This window comes from Sinohyriopsis cumingii, chromosome 6, assembly GCF_028554795.1.
Source record: "Sinohyriopsis cumingii isolate HCF-2022 chromosome 6, ASM2855479v2, whole genome shotgun sequence".
NCBI lineage: Eukaryota > Metazoa > Mollusca > Bivalvia > Unionida > Unionidae > Sinohyriopsis > Sinohyriopsis cumingii.
In genome coordinates this window covers 95281374-95295253 of record NC_142966.1, presented here as the reverse complement: position 1 = coordinate 95295253, position 13880 = coordinate 95281374, and the positions used below count along the sequence as shown (strand labels likewise).

General features: G+C 36.3%; 1 protein-coding gene across 1 annotated transcript; it reads right to left on the bottom strand.

Annotated features, from left to right (window-relative positions):
* Nucleotides 1-3051: 3051 nt before the first annotated feature.
* On the bottom strand, nt 3052-11470 carry LOC149797478 (transforming growth factor-beta-induced protein ig-h3-like). Its single transcript, XM_089960422.1, has 6 exons — nt 11268-11470; nt 10490-10698; nt 8040-8226; nt 5244-5342; nt 4600-4713; nt 3052-3180 (listed from the first exon to the last, which is right to left on the bottom strand). The coding sequence occupies exons 1-6, from the start codon at nt 11419-11421 to the stop codon at nt 3056-3058; spliced, it is 888 nt and encodes a 295-aa protein (XP_089816548.1). The 5' UTR covers nt 11422-11470; the 3' UTR covers nt 3052-3055.
* Between the last annotated feature and the right edge of the window lie 2410 nt (nt 11471-13880).

Genomic DNA, 13880 nt, shown 5'->3' with positions numbered 1-13880 from the left:
ATCAATATTGGTTGCATGAAATTAGAAGTACAGTCGTTATGAACCGGACCTCTATAGATTTCAGGCAAGTGACCACAGCTACGAATTTGTCTTTAAATATTTCTCTCTCAGAGATAAGGCTCGTATTTATTCAGTTAAAGTGAATGTCGTATGTCGTATTCATACGCGAAGACCATGGATATTGACTTGAGGCACTGATCGAGTGTGTATAGCTTTTTGCAATCCTCATATATATATATATATATATATATATATATATATATATATATATATATATATATATATATATATATATATATATATATATATATATATATCGTTGCTGCGTAGCGTTATTAACATTGAATTGTTTGTAGTACAAACTTTTCGTGTACCGTCCGATGATACATTTTCAACATCACAACAAAACACCTATTAAACATTTAACTGGTGACGATAGTTTATAAATCACAAATAAGCCTTTTTCGAGCATTGTATCTCTAGACTAGAGTTCTCTAGATCGAAACATAGTCTTCTGTCTTCTGTGTTCTGTTTCTCGGGGTTTTCTGGGTTTATAAATGTTAGGGCCTTTTTGCATATATATTTCTGCCCATTTAGATTTTTGTTGTTATTTGTGCTGACACCAACTGTGATGAATCTAATATTCCATCATAATGATACATGCCATCCTCCTGGTTATTATGATGGTTTAATTCAAATATGATCAATATATCTGACTTTTTTTCTCCAATTGGTTTAATGTAGTTGACACCAACTGCACTTTCTCTTCCTGCCAATATTTCATGCATATTTACAGATATATAAAATTCAATTTCACTTTTCCCAATAATGTTTATTTTCACTAGATATATGTTAAACCAATTTCTGTGTCTATCCAACTTGCATTTTGATGACCTTTGGACGTTTTATGTTTATTTATGTTATTTCTTAAATAATTCTCTTTCTACTCGGAGGGGGGTATCTAAAATTCAGTCTGTAGCAAAACTGAAGCGCGTGTCATCCGTATTTTGGTGTCATCCGTTTTTTGGCGTGTCATCCGTATTTTGGTGTCTCATCCGTATTTTGGTGTCATCCGTATTTTGGCGTGTCATCCGTATTTTGGTGTCATCCGTATTTTAGCGTGTCATCCGTATTTTGGTGTCTTATCCGTATTTTGGTGTCTCATCCGTATTTTGATGTGTCATCCGTATTTTGGTGTCATCCGTATTTTGGCGTGTCATCCGTATTTTGGTGCCTCATCCGTATTTTGGTGTCTCATCCGTATTTTGGCACTGAAATAAGGTTCCAGGAATTCATTCACGTCTTTGTGTTTACTACGAGTTGTTGATAACTAACAATGTCCAGTGTTAAACTGCAACATTGTCCATCGTCCATTTTGCAAATTTGTTCAATTTGTGTCACAAATATGATACATATAATGTCAACGGAACATTCAATGAAACGATAAAGATTTTCTCTTTTCATTGGGATAGGTTATATTCCATGGTAAAATTATCTGTACTCAATTTTTTTCCTACTTCTTCAATATACCGTTTCCTAAGTCGTTTACTCTAAATGTAACTTTTACATCCCCAAACTGCCGAATTTCGAATGATTAATTTTCGTCAAGTACGCTTCAATGCCTTTTAAAAATTCACATAAATCTGCATTATAAACATCGTAAAACTGTACTTATTTAAATTTTTGATAAAATAACCTCAATACATTTTTGTTTTGGTTTTAAATTTTGCTTATCCATACGTATTAATTCTATTCGTCTTGAAAGACATACTTACGGCATTTATAAAATATGTTCTGACTTGCTTTTGAATAGCTTGATCTTTATTAATACACTTTTTAAAACACCGATATTTCAATATGTATTTTACTACTTATTGTTTATTGAACTTGTCATAACTTTGTTCACAATGGCCGCCTCAATGTATATTGATCTCTGCCCTGGGCCCATGGGAGTAGTTATGTGGAAAGTGTAGCACTTTCCACTCCAGGGAGACGTCACTTTCTTACGGTAGATTATATTTCTCCACTACGCAATCGGGCTTTGTCTTCACTTTGTAATCGGACTTTTAGCGTCGTATTTTCTATTATTGCTATCGTGTGACGCTGCACATTATGCGTAAGTTTGAGACTTGCCTCTTCCGAGATTGATCTGATTTGTAGCTTGTTTCATGCGTTCACGTGCCAACTTTTGAATTTGCATGTTGTGCCGAAATGTTACACCAGTTTTATGATATCAACGCATATTAATTTCATCTGCTTCTTTTAGTGATCTTCTATGGATATCGAGGCGGTTCGCAGTTATTAGTTTGGAATATTTTAAACGAAAGGAGCAATTTAACCCTTTATTATGTTTCGAATGTTACTTTTTCATTGTTTTAGTCCTTTCTTGTTTTTAAAAGAAATTCTTGTTAGAGACAATAACCCAATGTCAGGTGGACCTAATTCCTCATCATTTATATCAATAACAATGGATGTAACTCGTAACAACATGACACCACACAAATATATTTATCTCCCTTTAAACATTTATATTGCATTAAAAATAAAATTATACTTTGTTCATCATCGTGTTGAAGGTCGAAATAATTTAAAATTTACAACTCTGCTAAGGGTTTTGTCGTACCCTAACACGAGATTGTATTGACTTAAAATTTACAAGCATACTCACTCTGTCAGTATACACAGACAGTACAGCATGTGTCCTCACTGTCAATGTACATAGCCAGTACAACAAATATGCTCACTCCGTCAGCATACACCGACAGTACAGCATGTGTGCTCAATCTGTCCGTATACATTGCCACTACAGCAAGTAACATGGATTAGTTAATTAGGATTTATCAGTGGATTATTTTGTAATTTTATTTATTGTGCTTGGATCAAGCCCAAGCATAAAATGTATTACTATTTAGAAATGTTTTAGGGTGCTTTTTCTGTTAAATAAGAGAAATAATTTCAAGAGGGATAACTCTAACATGCAACTGATTTCCATATCGGGCTGTTTTGTGTTGATAACTATTTTGGATTTATTGATAAATTAGTACAGCGGCCCAGTTTAAAGAGCATTTATCTCGATTTTCAGGGAGGATGGGATTAGAACGTGGTCGATCATATGAACCACTCCGTTGGTGGCACTTATGTCTCTCTTCAGAATATGGCTTCCGTCAACAAGAACAGAGCCTGAAATAAACAATTGTATATCTGATCATCCATCTACTTGTCTCACGAACATGTGAGCGAAAATTCTAACAACAAACGAGCTAATTACATATAGCTAACTAAATAATTAACTAAGCAACTAAGGAAACGGTTAAGTACTAAACTCAGCAACTAATCAACTGACTCGATAACAAATCTTCTAACTGACGTACCATACGAACTTAGTACTACGCTAAATAAATAATAGTATCTCGTGAACTAAGAAACCACCTCGCTCGCTAAGACGAATATTTAGCTGACTGGTTGACTGACGATTTACTAACTGAATCAGCTATCTTCGATCCACAGTCTTACTAATAAATATTTTGATCATCAGAAAATGTATTTTTTTAAAAAAACGAAAAGAAGTTTGCTTTGATTTACTGGTACTAATGGCACTTTCAGAACATTATCTGAGTTATCACTGTTCAAGAAAGAGAAAAAAGATGACAGTTCCATGTCTCAGCCTTTTGATTCAAACCAAATGCATTGACTTGATGTATGTTGTATATCAGAAAAGCGTTTCGTTACGTACCGGTGTCGAAATGAAGTTCATGTTTTATAATGTTTCATATTTTATAAATATTAGACAATAATGCGATGAGTATAATACAAAAATAAATATGTGAAGTCTTAATTTTCAAGACAGGGAATGTACTTGAAACTTTGAGAAATGTTTTTTTTCGTGAAGTATTGAAGGTAATACCATTTAGCTTTCAACTCTAGCTTTTTGTACTGGTAAAATTGTAATTTCTCGAACTGCATGGGGATGAGTGTGTGTGTGTGTGTGTGTGTGTGTGTGTGAGAGAGAGAGAGAGAGAGAGAGAGAGTTGGTCATTTCGAATTGTAAAAAAACTAACAGAATTTCTGCAACAAAGAGAACAAGGTTACATTCTCGAAATGTTTTCAGTAAAAATCATTTTTCTCGGGTCAAAATCTAATAATCAGACATGATATTTGTAGGATAGCTATGTCTTTGAAATTGGCGGTACTCGTTAAACCGCAGATAACAAGCATAGTTCGTCTTATTGAAAAGACGAAATATGATTTTGGCTTGCCAATTTAATCCGTGTACAGGTGAATGAATAAGGGGCCCAAGTTTTAATAAAGTCGTGATCTTAAATTTAATATAAGAAAAATTGCAAACGGACAAAATTTCTGGAGCTTGAATGCCATTCGTAAGGTTTCGATTATACGGAGCCAAATCAGGTTATCATATTTCACCGACAAATTTGAGTATGGGCTTAAACCTAAGCGTAGAATATAGATATTTCGTGGGCTAATATTTATTCTGACTAAATATTTACTCAATGAATGTTCTAAATCTAGACCTAACTTTAAGTCTTCTATTACTAACTGGGATAAGGATTCTAATTCCTGACAACGAAACACGCAATTTACCCAAGAAAAACTGTGAAAATCTCTCTCTGTCAACTTCCTCCAGTGTGTGGAAAGATCCCGAATGCATTCCAGCTGTATACAGAGTCCCATGAAGCACATGGTACATCAGAATTTCTAAAATGTACAAAAACATATTAGTTCATTTTCACTACGAGGCACGCAAGCAACATACAATGCGTGAATAATGCCCATTTTCTTTACTATGTTCCATGTGTACAATAGCTACATTACGGGGAGTAATTGTATACTAGTATATCTCTGAATAATTATCCATTTCACTTTTTCGATTGTTTTTACTGGTCATTGTAATTACCTGCAGCAAGATGCCACAATCATGTAACTATTAGTATTAATTCATGAAATACTGAGTACAAAATTGACTTATGTAAACGGTTAAAGGCACTGAACAATTTAGCTTTGAAAAAGGATTGGGAGCATGGATTATTCTTCCAGAAGACTTTTTATATACCCTTTTAAAGACATATTTTCTACCAGATCAGATCGAAGATAGGGACAAAAATGGGCTAGCAAACAGTGTGTGAACGGACAGAAGGACACACCAACCGACATGCACAAAGACGTCAAAGTGACCACTGCGTCAATCATCAGCAATGGCAGACGTACAAAAAGTAGACTACACTTACGTTTCAAAAGATCTGGTCTGGCGAGCAGTTTCTGCACTGTGGCTGATCCGAGAGCGTTGAAAGCATCATTGTTTGGTGCCATTAATGTGTATGGTCCCTCTGAAATGACACGAAGAAATGTTCGTTTTGTTTGTGTTTACAGGCACAACAGTACAAGAAATGCTATTTAGTTATGAGATAAAGCGAACTGCACAGATACACGCAACAGCAGCAGTCCCAGACTTATCTGAGAGGGATAAGAACCCGCTTTCAAGTCCCACTCACTAACCACTGCGACTCCCGAACCTCGGAATAATACATTATTCTTATAATTTCATTACTGGTGTGCTCATCATTACTGGCGTCGTTTGCCAGAAAATATGTAGCATCTGATTGATCATATGGTTGAATAATCATATAAAACCTGCCTCAGTATCAAGGAACCGCCATATAAATCACACTTTAAGAGGAGTCCTAAATACAGAAGCTTGATGCAAAAAGCATTTATCCAGAGGAAATCCATCTGAAAGGAAATTATTGTCCTGTACCTTGGCTATCAGATATCACTGGCCTTTTATACGGCAGGAAAACAATGTTACAATGAACCTGTTGCTGTTGCTCATTCCAACAATCCCTACTGACTTTGTCTCCAGTAGATACTTCAATGTATAAAAAAATGCAAGAAACAAAACAATGACAAGGCTTTGAAATCCTCTTTTAACTTTATTATCACCACCCACCTCCACACAAAATACCACAAGACTTGCCTGCGCGCGACTCTCGAGATACTAGTAAACAGACCGACCACATCACATGTAGCAAGAATTGAAACATTTGGCATTTATGGAACATGAGATATAAGATGGCTGAATACATGGCTGTCCTCTCAACATGTCTTGGAGATTAGTGGACCCATAGCTTTCATCTGTATATGTCTGGGACATTACCGCACCCATGGCTGTCTTCTCCTTATGTCTGGGGCACTACTGGACCCATGGTTTTCGACTCCGTATGTATAAGAAATTGTTAGATACATGGCGTTTGTCTCCGTATGTCTGGATAGTAACGCCTCTATATATAAGGGCGATAATGTGGACCATGGTTTTTGTCTCTTTATGTCTGGGCGATTGGTCGATCTATAGCTTTCGTCTCCATATGTCTGGTAGATTAGAGGGCCTATTGGTTTCGTCTCCATATGTCTGGGACATTAGTGACCCATAGCTTCGTCTTCGTCTGGGGGGATTAATCGGCCCATGGCGTTTGTCTCTATATGCCTTATACAAAGGTCCATATGTCTGGAACATTAGTCGACCCATGTTTTTGTCTCCATATGTCTGCGAGATTGATCGACCCATGGCTTTCGTCTTCATCTGTCTGGTAGATTGTGTGACCCATAGCTTTCGTCTTCATCTGTCTGGTAGATTGTGTGACCCATAGCTTTCGTCTTCATCTGTCTGGTAGATTGTGTGACCCATGGCTTTCGTCTTCATCTGTCTGGTAGATTGTGTGACCCATAGCTTTCGTCTTCATCTGTCTGGTAGATTGTGTGACCCATAGCTTTCGTCTTCATCTGTCTGGTATATTGTGTGACCCATGGCTTTCGTCTTCATCTGTCTGGTATATTGTGTGACCCATAGCTTTCGTCTTCATCTGTCTGGTATATTGTGTGACCCATAGCTTTCGTCTTCATCTGTCTGGTATATTGTGTGACCCATAGCTTTCGTCTCATATATCTGGGGGATTAGTAGACCCATGTATTTTACCTCCATGTCTGGAAGATTGGTCGAACCATGAATTTCATCTCCATATGTCTTGGAGATTAGCAGACCTGTGGTTTTTGTATCCATTTGTCTCGGACATTAGTCAACCATGGCATTAGTCTTCATACGTATGGGAGATTAGTGAACTCATGGAATTCGCCTCCATCTGTATAGGAGGTTACCCATTGCTTCCGTCTCAGTTTGTCTGAGGAATTAGTCAACCCATGGGTTTCCTCTCCAAATGTTTGGGAGAATAATATATCCACTGCGTTTGTCCCCATATGTCTCCATGTGCCTGGTGACTGGTGGACACATGGATTTCGTCGCCATATGTCTGGGAGATTGTTCAATACATTCTGTTTTGCCTAAGCAAGAACAAGGAAGCATTTGTGCTTATATAAGGAGTGATAATGTAATGATCAATAAACCCTGATCATTGAACTGAGCAATATTCGCATTACTATCTGCGTCATCATTTAACAAATCATACAGATACGGAATGTTTGCATTACTATTTGAGTATTTCAACCTGTCTTCTGAAATGTTCGCATTGCTATTTGAGCCTGTCGTTTGGAATATTCACATTACTGAGTATTTCAGCTTGTCTTCTACATAGGGAATGTTCACATTATTATTTGAGCATTTAAACTTGTCTTCTGAACAGGGAACGCTCACGTTAATATTTAAGTAATTTAACCCATTATTTCGATAGGGAGTATTCACACTGCTATCTCAGTATTTCGATCTATCATCTAGACAGGGAATGTTCACATTGCCTTGGCTAACAATGATGTACCTTTTCCAACCTTATTCTGGTAAACAGAGGGAAGCTGCGTTATATAGCATTGATTACATATGCACACATCTCTGGATAAAAAATATTTAATAAATGTGCATCAATTCATCAGAAAAAAAGTAAGATGACAGTCTTCCTTGCTCATTGTACAAAAGTATAACGTCTGCTGCTCAAATGAATCGTACGATGGCGACGTATTGGATTGTCATTTTATTCACTTATTCAAGAGGCAAAATCAAAGACATACAGCAGATCTCATACCAGTCAAGGAATTCGATAGTCCCGCCGTCTCCACAACTGTCTTCAGGGTTGTAAAGTTGGTATTGGTGCTGATAATGTCAGTGATTGTGCCGTTTGGCAGGAGTATGGGTCTGGAAATAATGTGCACCACGCCATTAGAGGCGAGTTGGTCAGGGCGGACGATTTGTGACCCCTCGACTGTAATAACCTGAAATGGTATGACATGAAATTTAGTTTGTGAATTATACATTTTTTAGTCGTCATCTCAGTTATTTTCAAAATGTATATCATTCATTTCTTTCCAGATATAGCACATACGGCTGATTTCAAAGTATGCAAAGTATGCAAGAAAGAGTCTAACAAGCATATTTACACACTGTTCCATAAAATAAGGTTACGGTCAATTCTTAGATTAAAGATAAAACATGCCAAGAGATTTGCAAATACTTAATAATGGAAAGGATAACACACAAAGCGTATTAGAATTTCTATTTTATGATTAAAAAATATATCGTTCTTTCTACTTGACCGACAGTAACAGGTAATGCAGCAAAAGTCATACGCCACGGTTCAAACTTAGGATCATGACAAATGAAAATGTTACAACTTAATGTATTCGACGTAGTACCTAGCGCTTGGCTAAATATAGTCAAACATCGATTGCAAATCTCCGAGTTTTCTTTCATCTTCATAATATGCAGTAGATCTATAGATATGATGGATATTAAATTATGCCGATATTAGCATGAGAAAGAAAGTCTGTAAGTCTGTTACTAACTCTGTACAAGTTTTCATTACATGTTTATCGGTGAGAAAGCCATGGTGAAACATAATGGAATCTTTACAGTTGATCGACAACACTAACATGCAAATTGCTTGACTGTTGCTATAAGGTGCAAGATAACAGTGAATTTCTAGACTGAGTTCTATACGTAACTCTATGAATGAACAGGTAAAACATCGAATCAGAATATCTATGGTACACGGGTGTGGGTGCGTTCCATTGTCCATCCCTAAAATACTGAGGTTCCCAAGTTTGTCTTCCGTGTCCCTTCTCCTACTAGACGCAAGCACCTCAAATTTCCATTTCGCTCTAAAACATTGTCCCAAACATTGAAGTTGGAAAAATAAAGTTATCACGCCTGATTTTCGTGTATTTGTAATTAAACAATTACGTTAAGTTGACAGCATGCAGTGCCGCGTGAAGCCGGACCCAGTTTGCTCTCATTTCGGTTTATCTCCATTCCTGGTGAGCATTCTTTAATATACTGTATTTAGCTCCACCTCACTTGCGACATTGGGGCTTTACTCCCTATCAGGGAGAAGATAAAAAATTAAGTTTGTTTGAGTTTATGATCACCAATCCATCACATTCATCGGCTTTTTTATTTCACTAATAACATTTCAAGCATAAATAGTTCACACAAATATACTCTTTTAGTGCCTGAACCAGGTTCATAAAGATATAAATGTTCCTGACGCAAACTCAGATCTTCTCTTTGAATTCAAACGAATCGGTTACAACTTTTTTTTTTTTGCATAGGATGTACAAATAGCTATTGTATGTATAAAAAGTGTTAAGAAAAACGGTGACAAGGAGCGAACGTGACATACAAGATGCTGAAATGTTCGGGCTTTTAACTTCAAATTTAAGATAGCTCTTTAAAAAGATTTTATCCGCATTTTATGACACAGATGACTGAAAACTGACACAGTAAAGGCCACATCGAAATCGAGAGCAGGGTCTCAAACCGCATCTTCTCGAGTGACAAATCGTCCTTATATATTTCTCACAGAAGCCAAGAATTAGAAAGCTTTTAAACCCGCTGTCTTTAATCTGAACATATAATTTAATTTTCGTGATTTTTACCTATTTTAGGATCATGCTTGTGGCTGGTATTTGTGACACTGACAAACTAATTGGTGCTGAACTTCTTGCACACATATCCTTACTTGACAATCTTCCTGTCGAGGAATTAAATATTTAATACGATACATAAAATTATATTATATAATATTTATTAAACAATTCATGTCACCTGTGAGTTGTTCAGCGTGAGATTTAGAAAGGAAACGTAAATTCGTTTTGACCTTTCAATTTATTGCAACTAACTTAATTTATTCAATATTAACCATTGATAGTTGATTTCTAGTGTAAACTCTTGTTGACACACTACTGTAAGTTTCTTGTTACACATGAAGTAGCACAGATAATCCTCACAACAACAATTGCAAACCAGTAGAAAAAAATAAAAAAAAAACAGATAAAATCAGCGCCGGTTTAAATGGTGCGCTTCCTTTGCCTCTTTTCACGACGCGTCTGTGTTTTTATTTTTTTCAATCTAGACTTTCAAGAAGGCGAATTGGAGAGTTCTTTAAATACGGTAGTTATATACAGAGAGAGAGAGAGAGAGAGAGAGAGAGAGAGAGAGAGAGAGAGAGAAAGGGAGGGAGGGGGCTTTGTGGCTTACGTCGTTAAAGAGATAGTTGTTAATCCTTATCTTGCCTCCAGCCAAATTGTCCAGCATCATTTCGTTGACTCTCAGGTCATCCATCATGTACTTGCCACTGACCACGTGGTTCTTGAGGAAATTCCCAAGGGCTTGGGTATCATTCTTCAGAGCAGCAATGGTTTTGGAGGGAATGCTGTAGTCGGGTGGAGCAAACAGCGTGAAAGGCCCTTTGAACCGTGAAATTAACAAATTATTGAATATGTTGAACTTAAAAGTATGCTTCCATCGAGAGGTAATTTTAAAAGATTGAACACCTTCAAAACTGCGAGAAGGCATGGATCGCAGAAGCTTAATATTTTCTTGAGAAGCGTAAGGTAATAGAAATTTAAATACTTAAACACAATACATTAACTTGTCATATTGCAAATTGGAAAGGGAGGATAACATTAATATGTGCAATGGCAAACAGAAACAAAGGAAAAACAAACTACCTCAACATTCGGTGTATTCAGACATTGGTGGAAGCGAAATTCATTCTTAACAACCTGGTGACTTTGTTGTATATAACTGAATCTTTCTACACGTGTTGCCATATTTTCTTATTCTATTAACCTGTTGACCAAAGTAATTTTGGCAAATCCTAAGGATATAATATTTCTAATTATTTATATATCATCATCAATCTAATAATACCTATGAAGATAATAATGTATATATTTTCGATTCCACACTAAAGGAAGCTAACATCCATAATTGTCACTAAAATCAAAGGCAAAATGCTTCAACGAATACATACCTCCTGTATTTATGGTGGCATCTAGGCCAGCCGTTTCGAAAAGATCGGTGAGTACATATTGGCGTCCTATAATCCCCAGGATAGACTGTGTGGGTAAAGACCCATAAACTGAAGTAAACAGATAGGTCACGAAAAGCACACAGAGAGTAGCCATATTGTTTGCTGTCTTCCAGCTCTTCGAATGAAGGTACTTTGGAAAGACGTACATGAGCTATCTGACTTGACCTGGATCGCTTTGACTTGCCTGACAGCTGGTGTGGTTCCCATGACGACAGATGTAATTGGTTTGTCCTCTTCTGTGGTGTGATATTATATAAGTTACTCAAATATTAAGTTCTCTGGAGTTATCGAGAAATTACTTTTAACCATTTTTGCCAACAAATACTGTATTTTTGACAAGAGCATCTCAGAGCTGCATATGGTTTCACCATGAGGCACCGTAACGAACAGACGTTGGTCCAGTAAAAACTTTGTGGTTGAAATCTCAACCAGTGCTGTTTAACTTGACAGATAAAATCTGATATATTCAGCTGCGACTGTATACTTTAAGAGACAAATTATTTAAAAACTTGACATATGAAATGAAACTTTCAACACCTGTCATAGGATTTCTTGACATATGGCATTTAAATTTCCACTGCTACTTTCTCACTGGACAAATTTTTGTCCGCTAAGGCGCCTCATAATCAAATGAGCCTGATTTCTCAGTGGTGAAAAACAATACTACGTGTCATGAAATGATAGCATAATTAGCTAGTAATTCCCACAATGGTATCGGGAATATCCAGCTGCACGCCTTTGCACGTGTTATTTACAGTATATTTAAAATATGTCTGTGCTTGAAAGGGAACGTAGAGGTAACGTCGACATTTAAATGGGACATACAGTGTCAGCAAGGATGAACCTTCTTATAATCTAATATGTCAGAAATCGATGTTTTGAATAAGCTACATTGCAAGAATCACTTAAAGGACAAATTCATGTCTGAAGTAAATGTTCGACTTTTGTGACGCAGTTAACCCTAACAGATTTCTCAAGCTTGACTACCACAGTGTATCGCTATGTACGACATACATGATGATTCGTCATGGTCAGTTTTATCAAGTACTTTAATACATTTTTAAATTACTGACTGCATAGAGGATGTGTTCCACTATCACCTATAGAGAATACAGAAACCGTTTTTAGTAACAGCTTCAAATAATTGGTGCAAAATGTAATTGTATCGGGAAATTTTAGTCTGGTTTACCTATTCTTATAACAAAAATTATGCTCCAAACATATATTTGGAGAGATTATACTGTCGAAAAACTTAAATGATTCTGAAACTGTTAGAGGCTGAAGTTTTCCTTGGATATTATCAATGGTAATTACTGCTTTTCTTGCTTGCATAGTTCAAAACTAATCTAGGAGAAAAATGAAATTTATACGATCCTGCAATTTAAATTGTATAATCTGGATAGAAAGATTCATTTAAGCTCAGATATGTAACTGCACGATTTAGATGTTTTATTTTTATGATTGAAAGTGGATGCACTATAAAATAGCAGCAGGTGACCGTAAGAGTACCGTATCTGTACCTTGCGTGTACCGTATCTGTACCTTATGTATACCGTATCTGTACCGTGCGTGTACCGTATCTGTACCGTATGTATACCGTATCTGTACCGTGCGTGTACCTTATTTGTACCGTATGTATACCGTATCTGTACCGTGCGTGTAGCGTATCTGTGCCGCCGAATTTCCTGATACACATACATCCTCTTATGTCAGTTATATGATGTATAAAATGTATTGAATACTATATATGAATGAAAATGATGGAGAATTCGGGAATGTATAGGTATTGATAGTAAACCGAATTTTACTGTCAATATCGTGCTTTGGCTGCCGTGTCATTTACCCAAATTGACTGCAAGCTTGTCAATGCCATGTGATTTATGCTTGAATGAAAAATTAAAGAAATTAAATTAAAAAATTGCTCTTTGCAAAGTCTCAATCATTAAAATCTTTTGTTTAAAAATATTTCGCTCTGAAGTCTCTCGGATACGACCACTCTGTAATCTTTCCACAGCACCCTCACCTCAATAGTACTCACTATCAACCTGCGCAAGAAGCGTGTTAACGAAAACCAAATCTCTCTCTTCATTTTCGCTTAAAAGCAGTCATTCACTTGGGAAAATACACATTACATAAGCTACATTTGTAAAGAGTCGTTGTGTTAACATTATCGTAACATTTTGAAACTTCTTTTTATCAGTCTAGTAATGCAACTATCGATCACACTGGCATAGAATGGGGAGAAAAAAAATAATGCAAATATACTGTTTTTAGCTTGAAAAAATATATAAATGAAACGAAAGAAAGCTCGTGAATGGGAAATATTTTGTATTCACACTCAAGGCTTCGCCAGTTGTGACATTACAATGTTTCTCCTTCATTCCTGACATACTTCCTTGTTTATAATTACCAAACAGTCTTTGTACATCGTCAGAACAGTGATTAGTATCATGGTAAATAACTGCCAGCGTACAAAAAAAATACATGCCTTTTATTTCGTATATGCTTCATTGGTTTGTGCGCATCGTGAGAAAAATAAATTATTTTGTAAAC